This window comes from Sapajus apella, unplaced genomic scaffold (assembly GCF_009761245.1).
Source record: "Sapajus apella isolate SASKATOON/1434 unplaced genomic scaffold, GSC_monkey_1.0 scaffold35, whole genome shotgun sequence".
Taxonomy (NCBI): Eukaryota; Metazoa; Chordata; class Mammalia; order Primates; family Cebidae; genus Sapajus; species Sapajus apella.
The window spans coordinates 8,196,124-8,212,239 of record NW_022436975.1 but is presented as its reverse complement, the minus strand read 5'-3'; the positions used below and the strand labels follow the sequence as shown (position 1 = coordinate 8,212,239).

Genomic DNA, 16,116 nt, shown 5'->3' with positions numbered 1-16,116 from the left:
TATTTTAAGATAGTTTTTATCCTGTTATTTGTCACAAATAAGTGATTCCACAAACCTATGGAAAGTGAATGCTATAAAAATTTAGAAATTATACAGAAACACCGAAGTTGTTTCTTAAAAAGGAGTTCTAAGTATACTGTTGCCCTTACTTCAAAATTGACCGCCTTCAGTTGTTATCTTAGTAATAGATTCTTTCACATCATTCAAAACTCTCTTGTGTTGCATACACGTCAATTACCATATTAAGAACTGGTAAGTTTCCTTTTGCAACCTACTTTATTTACCCTATATAAAAAACCTGATTTAAGGAAATTTTTGACATTTTCTGTGTTAATTACTAAAGGCATCTTATTATTAGCATAAAGGAGAATAAAACTTTGATGTTGATGGTATTTGCCCTTAATTAGCTAAATCTTTGACTTTTAAATATGAAAGAATTATTGATGCAGGTAAGTGAAAAATTCACATCTCTTAGCAAAATGTTTATCAGAACTATGGAAACAGCTTCAATACAGGCCTATTCTTTTGCTGGTATCTCATAGGAATAGATTTTAGTAGATCTTCTGATATATGACTCATTTTTGCTTGTTAGTTTTCTATATGAGTCACTGTTTTAGAATAATGTAAAACATTGGAAGGTAAACCTGTGTGCGTGTGCACAAACACACCATACTCTCTAACTATTGTTTATGTGAAGTTGCCCTGGGAAAAAAATGCCTCTTCTGGTACCAGTAAAAACTGGAAGGGGTTATTCTAAACTGCTGCTCATCTTAGGGCACTTTGAAATGGGTATATGTATTTTCTACTTTGGTTCACAGTTCTTCAGATCAAGGCAAAGAAAAATTTTCATCACTCAAAAAGCTAACCTTGGCCGGGCGCGGTGGCTCTCGCTTGTAATCCCAGCACTTTGGGAGGCCGAGGCGGGCGGATCACCTGAGGTTGGGAGTTCAAGACCAACCTGACCAACATGGAGAAACCCCGTCTCTACTAAAAATACAAAATTAGCCAGGCATGGTGGCACATGCCTGTAATCCCAGCTACTCGGAAGTCAGAGGCAGGAGAATCACTTGAACCTGGGAGGCGGAGTTTGCGGTGAGCCGAGATCACACCATTGCACTCCAGCCTGGAGAACAAGAGTGAAACTTCATCTTAAAAAATAAAAAAGAAAGAAAAGCACAATAACCAAATCTTTTTGATGAGTTTTGTTTTTGTTTTTGTTTTAAGTAGAAAGGAAAAGCAGGTATAAAACCAAGTTTTGCTATACTTTTCAGAATAGTGCTCCTAGTGCTTTATAAGTTTTTCTTAATAATATATAAGAGAATATACAGATAATTTTATCTAACTTTCCAGATATGTTTACATAAATACAAACTGTATATTTGTATTATATCCATCCAAATAATTATTTCTAACCAGTCCTGATTTCTTTTTTGGGGGGAAATATTTAACAGAACTTTGAAATTATTTGGCAACTCATAAGAACTCAAAATAGGTTCAATGTAAGGAAATTAAGAACTTTAACAAAGTAAAATGACTGGTGTGTTATTTTATTTTAGATTGTAAAATATATAGCATGGGTAATTTCTAGACTATTGGTATATGTCACATGATACATAATTTTAAACTGTGTTGAAATACTTAGATGCTAAAGTTTTTAATGTAAAATGCCATTGAACAATAAGCATAAATAAAGATTTTATGAATGTATTTGAGATGCAATAAAATATATATGGATTGGAGAAAAAATATATAAACTTACTGTTTACTAACTTGGGTTTTCTATTTGTTTCTACCCAAATCGTTATCCACTCAGAGGTATTAGCTATTATTTTACATTAATAGTTGTTTAAATTATTTAAAACTGACTTAATAAACTGTCTTTTAAAATTTTAAGTTCTTAATTTAACTCCTTTTGGATATTTGGTATATTTGGCAACTCTAGAAGAGAAAATAGGCACGACCCCCTCTTCTGGTCTTTTAAGTATAGTGACAGGATTTATCCACTTGCGAATTGGTTTGCTAACCTGCCTTGTCATAGAAAACAGTAGAATAAAAAAGTAAAGTCATGGTTTTAGGGCATTCATCCCTTCTTTACCACACATACGCTGTCAAGTTGTTCATCTTCTGTGGGCCGCTCACCTTAAAATGGCAGTGATGGTAAACACATCCACCTCTCAGATTCATTGAATTCCAGGGAGATAATAGAGATGAAAACACTCCACACGTGTCAGGTATTTATATTCTTAAAATAACAATACCCACAAAATGGTCTTTCATATCCTTAATTAACCTACAAAAAACTCAGTATGTGCTCTGGGCAAGTAAGTATTTATAAAGTTAATTTTATTATTTTGTAATTTTGATGTGCAGAATTTCATTCTTCCATTTATGCATGTCCTGTGCTTTACAAAAGAATGGAGCTTTTGCTTTAATGTTTAAAATATCTTTTATAGGTCTAAATTTTTGGTGTTTCTGTCTTTTAAACTGTAAAAATAATGCTGCTTTCAGATATACCCTTAGTATTTTTATAATGATGCTTGAATGCCTTCTATTAAATAATTTATTTAGACATCATCAAATTCTTCAAGTAGCAAAATTTTATTGCAGGGGACATTTTTAGATTGGTGTTAAGAATTTGAAAGTTATTTTTATTTAAACTGTCATTAACATATCCTTTTGTTATTATACTTTATTTGATTTAATTTTCTCTTTATAATCATGATTTCTGAATGTTCGTCTTTAAAATATTCTGAGTTTACTGATCTCTTGTGCCTTGTGCTCTCTACAATAGATAATTCTAGATTATTCTGCCTTTTGACCATTATTCTTTTCATGATTACTTGTATGATCAAGAATTATTAACAGATTTTTTCCTATGTATGATCTCAGTCTACTAATGATCATGATACTTCTACACATTTTAAGCTTTTTTAAGTGTTTTCAACAATGACCTCTAAAACCAAATGATACTTTCTTCCTAACACCCCCCTAGTCTGCAGCAAATCTATATTTAACTTCTCTTGCATGCTTTTGAAATCTAAAGAGTGCAGAGTTGTTGCTACATTTCAGCCATCCTTGCAGCCTTCTGAAAAATAAATTGGCAGGTGTTGCAGATAGCAAAAGTGTAACTCTGAGAAGCCCCAGTTGTGCTAGTGTCCACAGTATGGGTGTGAGTGCTTTCACCGGGAGCCTGTTGTTCTTTGGGTGGCTCCAGATGTACCCTCCAAAAGGGGCCTAAGTTTGTCACTTCCATAACATTAATAAACTAAATAAAATTTTGATCATTTGGTTTATAAGCAGTAACCCTAATACCCATTCCGTCGGTAAGTTAGATTTTAAAAATAAATAAATGAACTTGGGAAAGAAGTGGGGAGTCATTCAGCATCACAAATGCTATTTATCTAGGTAATACTATTTTGCTTTTTATATATGCATTTATTTGGTCATGTAAATGTGCTTAGACCTAATAAACATACATAGTTGGTGAAAATTAATGCATGACTCGTAAGCAGAGTATGGAATGTAAGCATGTGCCATGAAACCGCAATTCTTTTATCCTGTATTTTCCATCATCTACACACTGGTTCCGTTTAGAGGATAGTCCATTTTCACTTTTTTTTCATAGATTGGCCAAAATGGGAAGGATTGGATTCCACTCTCTTCCACGAAGAGTCAATGGGACTGGCTAAGATCAAAGTCTGAGGCTTTTTCCATCTGTAATCAGGTATGCATTAAACTAAAAATCACTATAATTGTATGCATGCACCTGTAAAGTATTAGACTGATATGTATATTATGAATGTGATCTTTTATTAGATATTGAGCTCGTAACCTTATCCTATAGTTCAAAATGCACCTGTGATAATTAATTTGAGTTTTGTAATATACTAAAATAAAGTTATTATCAGCCATGAAAAAAATTTCAGCTGGTCTTAGAAAAGTGTAATATTTGAAATCAGTGCAATCTTCATTGCTCAGTATGTACATCCAAAGATAACAGAATTCATTTGTTACTCCATATTGATTATCACCAATTTTAGTACAATCAAATGTTTGTATATTGCATATTGGTGCACTTCTAATTTTTTTTTAATAACTTACAAGTTGTTTTTCTTAACTGGAATTCTCTGCCCATTATAGTTGGATTTTATAACACAATGGCAAATATGACCAGTCTTTGAAGTATTTTCAAATATTAGTTATATACAGGGATTTAGATACTTTGCATTCCATGTAGATTTTACAATTGGAAAATGATCAACTTGTTTCCCATGATGTTTTAAATAGGTGCATAAAAGTATCATGCTAGGAAATCAAATAATAAAAATTAAAGTTTGTTTCCTGCCTTGGCAGAATGCTTTATACCAGTTTGTGGCGTCATTACTGGTTACAGCAGAATAGCTGTATAATAGATATTTCTGAGGGAGGCAGAGGAGCTAACTTTTAAATGAGAATATAACAGAAAAAGAGCAAGAAGTCCTTGAGATCCAGAAAGTCTAAAACAAAAGGAGCATATGTTAGTGTTAGTAATGTCAGTTGCATTGTGTCAATGTCACTTTTAAACTGCAAGGTGGATTTTTAGACAGTTTGAATAGCACAAAGGCCTTGCCTGTATCTACCTAATAAAGAAAGACCCTTGAAGCAAATACTGATTAACTTACCCATATCAAGTGAGTGGATAATTGCTGTATTTTGCCTGTTTAGTAACAGCCTTTCCATTAAAATATAGTAAGACCTGTTGTAACATAGTTAATTTTACAAAAATGTAGCTATTTAGAGCTCCTGTGAAAGTATGACTAGAATCGTGAAAGTCAGCCTAATATACTTAGCTTATGATGGCAAGTGTCAGTGTCAGACAGTCTGATGTCAAAACACAGATGATATAAGGAAGTTGGTTTTCTTTTTTTTAAACATGTAATAGGATGAAAAATTCAATTGATTAGTGGTTGCTAACAGTCACTTAGTCATATTCAAGTTTTCAATTAAAAAATCAGACATTTTTGAAAGAGGTTGCAAGTATTATTTCTACAGTCTTTTAAAGGTACATCACAGGCCAGGTGCAGTGGCTCATGCCTGTAATCCCAGCACGTTGGGAGGCTGAGACTGGAGGACTGCTTGAGCCTGGGAGTTCAAGACCAGCCTGCGCAACATAGTGAGACCCTGTACCTACAAAAAAATTAAAAATAATTAGCCAGGCATAATGGCATGCACCTGTAGTCCCAGCTACTCCAGAGGCTGAGGCACTTGAAGATAGCTTGAGCCAGGGCAGTCAAGGCTGCAGTGAGCTGTGATTGCCCCAGTGCACTCCAGCCTTGACGACAGAGTAAGACTCTGTCTCAAAAAAAAAAAAAAAAAAAAAAAAAGGAAGGAAGGTGCATCACTCAACTAGCCTTCACAAACATTGAAGAACTGGAACTTTGAGGAGTTAGTTTTCTTAACCTAAGAAATAGAGTCTATAATATTTACTATGTTTTGTTGGATTTTTAAAGGTTTTAATTCATTTTTGAATTTTTTGTTTAAAAAGATATACTCTTTGCTGTACAATATGTACATTTCATTCCTTTTTGCAGCACCAATAACAAATTGAAATTCTGACACACCTTTTTACCAGCCCAAAACGCCTCTTTGAGGATGTGTTGTGTGCTAAGTCAGAGGTCCACACAGGTCTGCTGCACAGGGGTTGCAGGTGTGTCCAAAGGCCGATGCCCTCAGCTCTCAGGGATGCCTGCTGACTCCAGTTTACCTACTAACTTCAGTGTGCCTAAAATCTCTGTGATGTGAAAAACGATGAGGAAAATTACATTCACCCTGTCTTTCTCCCAAAATGACAAAGAGCCATGCTCTTCACTTCATAAAACATCAAAAAGTTTTACTGTTTGAAGAATTCGTATTTGTTAGGAAGATGAATCATTTCTACTCTTGACTCAGGAATCTCTCAGAGTGTGATGACACTGGTACAACGGTTAAATTTTTACTTTGGGTGGTGCATTCAACTCTTTCAGGCCTCTAGAATTTCTGCTGAAGTACCTCTTCCACAGACTCGATGGTTCATAAGATGCCTAAAAGAGTTTCCAGTTGCTTATTTATCTCTGTTTTCCTATAATGCAGTCTGATTAGAGCTGATGTGTACAGATCAAAATGATTTTTAGAGACTGAACTATTGGCTGAAACATTTTTAGTCAGATTTATGTTCTCTCATCTTTTGTAAAAATTGAATCTTAATAATACCACCTTTAGAGTCATGTTTTGATGCTTCATGAGAGTTCCTGAAATCACTACTGCTATGCCTAAGTATAACATGTGTCAAGTGGAATTTCAGGGTATGTATGAACTGTTCATTCTGAGCAATGCATTTCTATGTATTTTGACAAATATAAAGAAACCTATGGGGTTTCTAATGTAATGTAATGATGTTACATTAGACCAGCTGAATCCATTTTATTGGTTTCTTTTTTAATTCAAAAGCATCACATAGCAAATAAAATTTTTAAAAATTGAGTTTAGTTACAAACTAGTTGTTTCTTATTTTTTTTTCCAGTCCCTTTTTGCTTTCTTTTACGACCACATGAAACTTGAGAAGCCACCTAAAGCTATATCATTTAGTGGAGTTGGGCAGTTCCCAAGTGTCCAACAAGAAGGCCTGGTTTAGGCTGCGATGGCCACTGTCATTCCTGGTGATTTGTCAGAAGTAAGAGATACCCAGAAAGTCCCTTCAGGGAAACGTAAGCGTGGTGAAACCAAACCAAGAAAAAACTTTCCTTGCCAACTGTGTGACAAGGCCTTTAACAGTGTTGAGAAATTAAAGGTTCACTCCTACTCTCACACAGGAGAGAGGCCCTACAAGTGCATACAACAAGACTGCACCAAGGCCTTTGTTTCTAAGTACAAATTACAAAGGTATTAAACTCTATTTGTCTTTCAGATTATATTTTCTCTTATGTTGGCTATTTGAAGCCATTGTAAGCGTATGTATTTGTATACACATTTTTCAGCTGATTTGCAGAGAGGAAATGTTAAGTAGATTAGACATTGGTTAGTTTTTAGTATTCTAAATCACATACTTTTATGTGTTAGTGTCTTTGGACTTTTTAAGATAAAATGCTTAATGAGTAGAATTTCCATTTGTAGAGAGAAATTACGACAAGAAAAGGGTATGGACGTTTACGTGAGTATATTCAGTCTTGCTCATTTGCTTTTGTAATGATAGCTGAAAACCAGCAAAAACTAAAGTGGCAACTTAAATGGCTCAAGTTTTACAGTAATTAAGTATATTAACTATCCTTGTGGTATATATTAAGTTAAAACAGTTTCCATTACTGAGGGAATTCTGTGTTAGCATAGTAGTTTAGTTTCCATTTGAAAAGTGAATACATGCCATTTTTGTCATGATAATTACTTATACACCGTATCTGTGTTTAAAGGCACATGGCTACTCACTCTCCTGAGAAAACCCACAAGTGTAATTATTGTGAGAAAATGTTTCACCGGAAAGATCATCTGAAGAATCACCTCCATACACACGACCCTAACAAAGAGACGTTTAAGTGCGAAGAATGTGGCAAGAACTACAATACCAAGCTTGGGTTTAAACGTCACTTGGCCTTGCATGCCGCCACAAGTGGTGACCTCACCTGCAAGGTATGTTTGCAAACTTTTGAAAGCACGGGAGTGCTTCTGGAGCACCTTAAATCCCATGCAGGCAAGTCGTCTGGTGGGGTTAAAGAAAAAAAGCACCAGTGCGAGCATTGTGATCGCCGATTCTACACCCGAAAGGATGTCCGGAGACACATGGTGGTGCACACTGGAAGAAAGGACTTCCTCTGTCAGTATTGTGCACAGAGATTTGGACGCAAGGATCACCTGACTCGACATATGAAGAAGAGTCACAATCAAGAGCTTCTGAAGGTCAAAACAGAACCAGTGGATTTCCTTGACCCATTTACCTGCAATGTGTCTGTGCCTATAAAAGACGAGCTCCTTCCAGTGATGTCCTTACCTTCCACTGAGCTGTTATCAAAGCCATTCACAAACACTTTGCAGTTAAATCTCTACAACACTCCGTTTCAGTCCATGCAGAGCTCGGGATCTGCCCACCAAATGATCACAACTTTACCTTTGGGAATGACATGCCCAATAGATATGGACACTGTTCATCCCTCTCACCACCTTTCTTTCAAATATCCATTCAGTTCTACCTCATATGCAATTTCTATTCCTGAAAAAGAACAGCCATTAAAGGGGGAAATTGAGAGTTATCTGATGGAGTTACAAGGTGGCGTGCCCTCTTCATCCCAAGATTCTCAAGCATCGTCATCATCTAAGCTAGGGTTGGATCCTCAGGTTGGGTCCCTAGATGATGGTGCAGGGGACCTCTCCCTATCCAAAAGCTCTATCTCCATCAGTGACCCCCTAAACACACCAGCATTGGATTTTTCTCAGTTGTTTAATTTCATACCTTTAAATGGTCCTCCCTATAATCCTATATCAGTGGGGAGCCTTGGAATGAGCTATTCCCAGGAAGAAGCACATTCTTCTGTTTCCCAGCTCCCCCCACAAACACAGGATCTTCAGGATCCTGCAAACACTATAGGGCTTGGGTCTCTGCACTCACTGTCAGCAGCTTTCACCAGCAGTTTGAGCACAAGCACCACCCTCCCACGTTTCCATCAAGCTTTTCAGTAGGATTCTGGGACATGGATTTATTACAGAAAAACATGTATAGCCATGCCCTAGATGACCATTTTTATTTTAGTGCCTACTTTAAAACAGTATAAAAATTTCTGCTTTTGTATAATACAAATTTTCATTAAGCCAGTATAATAGAAACTAGTGTTTAAAACGAGCTTTGGAACCATTTGTGTTCAGTTATGTTTACCTGGGTATTTTGTCCTGATTCACTGCCAACTGTCATATTTTAAGAGGTTTTGTTTTCATATAGGAAAGCCATTATTAGTGGTAAACTTTTACAAATCCCATTTTCAAATTACTTTTAGATCTTATAATTTTCATTTTTGTCTAACAACAATGGCTCCACCTTTTGACATCTGGCTCATTAAAAAATTTAGCAATAGAATGTAAATTGTATAAAATGCATGTGAATAACTCAAGGTTTAAAATTTTTTAGTAGCTTCTAAATGCATTAATAATCAAGTACTTCAAATAAATTAAGAGTCCAGTTTAGGGGAGATAACAAATGTTTCTTAGATACACCATAATTTCAGATCAGTATATTTTGAAGACTCGCTATTGTCTGGCTAAAATATTTGCCGTCTTTATTATGAGCCTTTAAGGAAAACAACCCCTAAATACAAAGCACCAGTATTTACATCAAAAAGAGACTCTTTATAAGGTGACATGGCATTTCCTGTCATTTAATAGCTGGTCCTAAATTAGTATACAGGAAATTTTTTGTGTTTCATCCTTCTTAACATGCCATCTTTTCATTTAATAATATTAATCGTGTATGGCATTGGAGTCTTCAGAGTCGGTATCTCTTTCGTCTTTTCCAACTTTCCCAGCCAAGTGGTGGGTCAAGTGCAGCCAGCAGTTTTTTTGGATTGTTGATCCACCGTTAGTCCATAATCTAGGGCCATTGTGGAACTGCAGCCATGAGGTGTGTTCATCCCAGAGTGGACTGACTCAGCCTCTGTGGGTGACAGAATCCTAAGCAGGAAGACAGACGGGAAGCACATGGTTACATCTGGAAACTATCTAGGGATCATGGCCCCTGTAGCCAGGATTAAAAACTGGGCTTTTCAGAAGTAAAGTAAAAGCATATCGTTTGTATCACTTCTTGCTGAATTTGATACATTTTTCTTTCCCTTAAGAACCAAAAGCAGAAAACAGAAACAACAGTCCTACCCCCAAGTTATCTTTCTGATTCAAGGTGAATCCATCATCTTTCCTTGTAATTTTTTTAGATGGAGAATTTGAAGTTAAATGCATTAGAAAACTACCTGCGGAACTACCACAAAGTTTTAAGTGACTAGAAATATGTGCAGTTAAATCCCACTTTCAGGCATCTGTGGGCAACGGTAGGAGTGTTGCAAATAAGTTGAATTTGTAGAGGGGAACAGAGTAAAGTAGAACAAGACTATCTTGGTTAACATGCAAATAATAATCAAGAACATTATATTCACTGAATAATTATTATAGGCTTTCTTCACATTAGACCACCAACAAAGTCTTCTTAAAGGTCTAATTATTGTATTTTTCTAAGGGTCAGTTGGGACATTAACCTAAGAAACATATCTAATAAGCACTTGTTAACACCTTATTTTGGGACCTTCTCCATTGGGGGCAGGGCAAGGGTGGGAGGTTTATAGAAGAGTATATATCTCTTTAAAAAAACAGAAAGAAAGAAAAATATTTCTGAGCACTCATCAGCCCTATATGGAAGCTTCTTTCCTTTTTGTAGGGCCAGTTATTACTGCAGATTGCAATGTTTACCAAGAATTTTTAAAAATGAGCGCAGATTACTGAATATAATACGTTATTTAAAATATTTGGGAGTAGTATAATTTGTGGAGAAATGTAAATTGTAATAATGTAAATGGGGGCTTCAATATATATATATAATACACACACACACATATCGCACTTCATAGAATCAAAGTTGCTCTCTTAAGGAGCTTTGGCTCCTGATATTTTATCATGCTCCTATATTTTTTTAATCCTAGGAGCAGTAGTTTTTATACTTATGTATTTAAATTTTATTATGAAAAATTACATTTATTAAAAAAATGTGTTCCAAAGGCATTAAATTTATATATGTTAATAAGGAAGTACATTTTTAAATTTTTCAAATTGCTCCTAGCTTTTGGTTAGGAGAATATTTGCTCTGAAAGTAGGCTCTTCGCTCTGCTTCATTACTGCTTCCTTTAGTTTCTATGAAACAGATTGCTTACCTAAATCTTTAGTTGAATGATTAGTGTTCAATATTGCTTTAATCACCATATGAAAGGAAAAAAATTGGTGACAGAGCACAAATAGAAAACCTATTTTTAAATAGAAATCACATATAGCAAGTATGGAAGCACTACTTTTATTCTGTTTAAAATTTACTTAACAAGTCATCAAATTAGTGGACTGAGACATTGGCCTTACTAGGCTGTATTCACTGCTAACTTAAAAAAGGGAGTACCAGGATTTATTAAATAAAGCATTTTGGAAATGGGGAATAGCGCCATATATGTATGTATGTATGTATATACCTAAATCTCGCCATGCATGGAATTCATATACATGGAGGCACATCTTTCAGGGCACCAGTGTTAAAATTGTGGAGTCTTAATTTTCAAATGTACACCTCTTTGCCTGTTGCCGCCCCCACAGACTTGAAATAACACTTCAGAGTAAGAGAGAATTCAGCAAATTTGTTTTTTAAATTGACTGTAGTGGTCACTAAACCCTTTTTGAGAGAATTTCTATTGAAGATGAGGCAGACTTGCTTATTTGAATTGCACAATGTTCTAATAAGGCTGTAACACAGAATTGGCTCCTTTTTTTTTCCTAGAAAAAGATTGTTTATTTCTATGTCAACTAGATATGATTAAAAGTAAGTATTGCCAATGCTGTTTTCATTCTCCAGTGGCCAGAATCATTATCCTAGAAATTTCTGGTAGTGCCTTAGCTTGGTTAAAAAAAAAAAAAAAAAAAGGGATTAACATTAAATAAAAGTAGCTTAGAATTTGGACCTCAGACAAGATATTGAACCTCATTCAGTTTCACTTCCACATGTGTGTACAAATTAGGTCACCAAACACGAAAGTGTGTGTGTGGAAGGATCTTGGCACTGTAAGCAATGCTATCCATTGATGTATACAAGTACTTTATAGTTACTGATCACTGTTAAAACTTTCATTTTAAAATCATTACCAAGTTCAGTTTTTAAAAACTTCAGTTGTCCTGGCTGATCATGCATCACTCTTCGTGCAACTTTTTAATTTCATTTAGTGTTCCTTTCAAGCTGTGTATTTTGGCCTATTTGTTGCTTGTGCTTTATTTTTCTTAGCCATTTGTGGAATATAGTGATATATTGTGTTAATTTGGACAGTAGCGGTTTTTAAAAACCATATACTGACTGAAACATGAGCCAGAGCTGATTGCTTTATTAAGCTAATAATGAATGTTAAAGAGTACATATTTTCAGGATCATTCATCTAGTGAGCAATACACATATTATAGGCCAATATTTTTTTAAAAAATAGAGCTTGGTCAACCTCTATACTACACATATTACAAGATATAGCACTTTCAAAATGAATCTAAACCTTTACAGAAACTTTCTTATAGGTTATGCCTTTTATTTTAAGACTTATTATAATTTGTTTCAAGTGCCATTAGATGATATATATCTTAGGCCTTTGATATATAATGCTTTGTGTACAAAAATGGTAGATGGTATTTTAAACAGGTACATTTTTACAGTGTTTTCTTATCAATTTGCTATATTGCACAGAATCAGTGTGTGTCTTTTCATAAGGTTTTACAATGGTTTATTTTTTTACAAGGTTTACGTGTCTCAAAGCACACTGTCTTCCCAGTACGTAAGTTAAAAAATACCAGTTCACTCAAGTTGCTTCTAGCCTACTGAGATCCATGTGACGTTGGAGGAGATCTTTTAAATGTCGAGTATTCATCATTAGCAATGGCTGACTGTTAGTTCTGGTAAATGTGTGCCTAAGTTGAATTTGTCTTGTTTTTTTCACACTGTCAGCAGCCATGTCGACAGCACAGATGGTCTGTTGTGATCACATAGATCTACATACGTTGTATAGTTTTGTGCTAAAAACCCATAGAGGGTTCCTTGGGGATCATGGAAGAGAAGATTATGCGACCAGCATTGGTGAAGGCACACCCAGATCACACTTAGGGCCTTTCTATGGTGTCGTCAACCCTCTGAGGATGGAAGGCAGTGTCTTTTTGATGTTATCTAGACTAGAAATGACACAGAACTATTGCTAATGTGTAAAACACTTCATTGTATAAGCTTCAGTGGTACAGATGAACCAGAATGAATGTTTTATCTTCTCAGAAACACTCCTTCAATATTATGTTGGATCATGCTGCTAATGTAACTTGGGCTACAACTCTTCATGGTGCTACAAACTTCTCTGTCTCATTCAGTCATATTTTTTTATCCATAGAAAAAGGACTACATTAGGTGTAAAAGTGTACAATATATTTTTTTACTGTGACTTAATTTGTCATTAACAAACTTTTACACCACCACAATGTATTCATGTGCACTTGCAAAAGGAGATCTCGGACACGCAGATGTTACCAGAACAAACCCAGCTTTTGTCCACAAGGTGACTGTAACTCAGAATGGAAAGTGGGCTTTATTATAGGGTGTGGAGTGAAGAACATGCTGTATGTTACTAACAGCCCATTGAATTTAACAAAAACTGGGAATCCATTAGGAAACGGATTGCATCATACCTGAACATAAGCTGGACTGCTGAAATTGTATTTTTAGCTAATGAAAAAGTGTTTGGACTAGTACTCTAAAAATGTTCTAATGATAAAGTTTTGAGTCAAAATAGAAAAGAAAAAAATCTGCATTCCAGGCTGAATTTTGTATATTTTTATTGCATTTGAAATTGCTATTCTGTGATATTGGGAAATCAAGTGGCTTATCATGTATATCATGTACTTAAAATGTATTCACAAACTACTGTTGTATTTGTATAAAATATAGACAAAGATCATATTTTTTGTGTGTGTATAAGCTCTGTAAAATAACAATCACATTATGAAGCTGCAGTGATACTACATTTTAAACATTCACATCCAAAGAAGCAGGCTATTTATTGTCCATATACCCAGATATAAAATATTAATTTGCTGCTAATTAAACAATAGTACTGCAGCTTCTTGTGGCCTACAGTGTTATGTTTGCTGTAAGAATAAGATATGTGAATTCCACAAAATATATGAATAAAATTATAGAATGGCTTTAGATAATGTAGATCTTCCTGAAATTTTAATAGATGATACTTTTCTATTTGCTATCACATTTTTTCTTCAAATTAAAAGTATTTTCTCATTTGATAAATATAATATTCTAATAGCTGGCTCTAGGACAGTACTTTATTGTTGAAATTAAATGTAAAATCTAGGTTTTTTGTTTTAAAACTTTTGTATCTTTAGAGAAAGGATAGATACTGTAAATTTTAAAAGTCAAAAGACTGTGCATCAAAACTTTAATTTAGGTGAGTTTTGAATTCAAAAAAGGATATTAGTTGCTTGTTCCTGGGAGATAAAACTGGCATTTAGCATTTCTTTAACGCTTATTGTCAGTGCCATAAATTATTCTTTCAGAGTTTCCTTTGGGCTGTTTGCCGAAAATTTTGCTGAAGAAAGCTCCCTTGACAATTCATGTGGACCAAAATGGCGATAACACACATATCATTTCAGCTAAAACTCGTCTGCTAAATGGTCAGTGACACAGCTTCCGAGACAGATATTAATTCTAAAAATTCAGTTAATACCTGTCCAGGGACCAACTGTAGACATAATTTGTTATGTATCTCATAGCACCTCTTTCAGTATAATAGGAAAAATTCTTCCATTACCTTTTCAGCTTTCCTACTTTCAGAGGGGTAAAGAAAATGAACCTAATTCCAGTTTGGCAGTTCCTTCGTCTTTTTCCTTGTTTAATTTCTGCAAATTAACACACTTCTATATTCTTAGAATTAACACAATATGTCTGTTAAATTCATATGAAATAGTTCAAGGACGTCACGGAAAAAATATACTTCTGCTCTTTTGCCATACTTTTTCAGAATATGTCGCTGCCATTCTTTGGAGGAGCTAGTTTTACCTTAAAAGAAATGAAAACACCTTTTCTCCCTGATACACTGTTAACAGCATAACACAAATTCCCAAGTTCTGTCTGCTTTAGAAAAGGAATGGGAAAAGAGCAAGGTGCTTGATGGAGACGATATCCATGAAGAAGTGCACAGAATATCTTCCTTACTGTACTTTTTGGCTGCCATTTTGCAGATGAAAGTGAACAGTCTTTTTTTTATGTAACTAGGCTCACTTTGCTTTACTCAATAGATACCTTAGGCCCAGCACAGTGGCTCACACGTGTAAGCCCAGCACTTTGGGAGCCCGGGGCGGGTGGATCATCTGAGGTCAGGAGTTCAATACCAGCCTGGCCAACATGGTGAAACTCCATCTCTACTAAAAAATTAGCCTGGCATGGTGGCAGGCGCCTGTAACCCCAGCTATCTGGGAGGCTGAGGCAGGAGAATTGCTTGAACTCAGGAGGTGGTGGTTGTAGTGAGCCGAGATCACGCCATTGCACTCCAGCCTGGGCAACAAGAGTGAAACTCCATCTAAAAAAAAAAAAAAAACAGAAAAAAAACAGAAAAAAAAAATAATACAGCTAGTGCTCGACTTAGGACCACGGTCGGGACCGCGGACCGGTCGTAACACGATTTGGTTGTAAATTGAGTAGGCTATATGTACAGTTGAAATGGTGCACACGGAGATGGTAGTGCTGCCGGAAGCTGGTCCGCACTGTCGTACGCCCAGCTGGGCAACGTTTGCGCTGCCAGACGCGGGGCAGTCGTGGCTAGCGATTGTGGTCGTAAAGTCAAATGGTTGTAAGTTGCATAGGTGGTAAGTCGATCAATACCTGTAGATACTTTAAATGTAACCCAATGTGTATTATAAATGCACAAGTAGAAAATTCTATAAATTTGGATCTCTTTTTTGAAAACAGGCAGTCCATTTAAAGTAAGACCTCAGTCAAGGTCCCAGGGTTTTGAGGGAATGAGAGGGGGACGTGTAAAGTCCCCTCGAATGAGGTTTTCTGCTCTATGGTATTAGAATTTTTAGAAAGGTATTACTTTTGATTATCCCGTTTGTCTTTAGAAAATTTAATTATTGAGGCTTCTTTCAAAGTGTTGCTAGTGTCACTAGTAGTCTTACTGGATTAATGTTACTAAACTGCTGTTTCTAAGAATACGTAATCGAGGCCGGGTGCGGTGGCTCAAGCCTGTAATCCCAGCACTTTGGGAGGCCGAGGCGGGTGGATCACTAGGTCAAGAGATCAAGACCATCCTGGTCAACATGGTGAAACCCCGTCTCTACTAAAAATAC

At 35.6% G+C, this 16,116-nt stretch overlaps 1 protein-coding gene across 7 annotated transcripts in view; it reads left to right on the top strand.

The window, feature by feature from the left end:
* Positions 1-13,963, top strand: part of PLAG1 (PLAG1 zinc finger) — a 51,234-nt gene extending 37,271 nt beyond the window's left edge. For 4 of the 7 annotated variants that reach the window (XM_032296128.1, XM_032296127.1, XM_032296126.1 and 1 more), the window contains 3 exons: positions 3,626-3,724; positions 6,539-6,897; positions 7,422-13,963. In XM_032296128.1, coding sequence (XP_032152019.1) covers positions 6,656-6,897; positions 7,422-8,682 — 1,503 coding nt within the window. In that variant the 5' untranslated portion in view covers positions 3,626-3,724; positions 6,539-6,655 and the 3' untranslated portion in view covers positions 8,683-13,963. Of the gene's footprint in view, positions 1-1,814; positions 3,725-6,538; positions 6,898-7,421 lie in introns of those variants that run through there. The other 3 variants (XM_032296131.1, XM_032296130.1, XM_032296129.1) reach the window with 2 other exon arrangements.
* Positions 13,964-16,116: the final 2,153 nt, after the last annotated feature.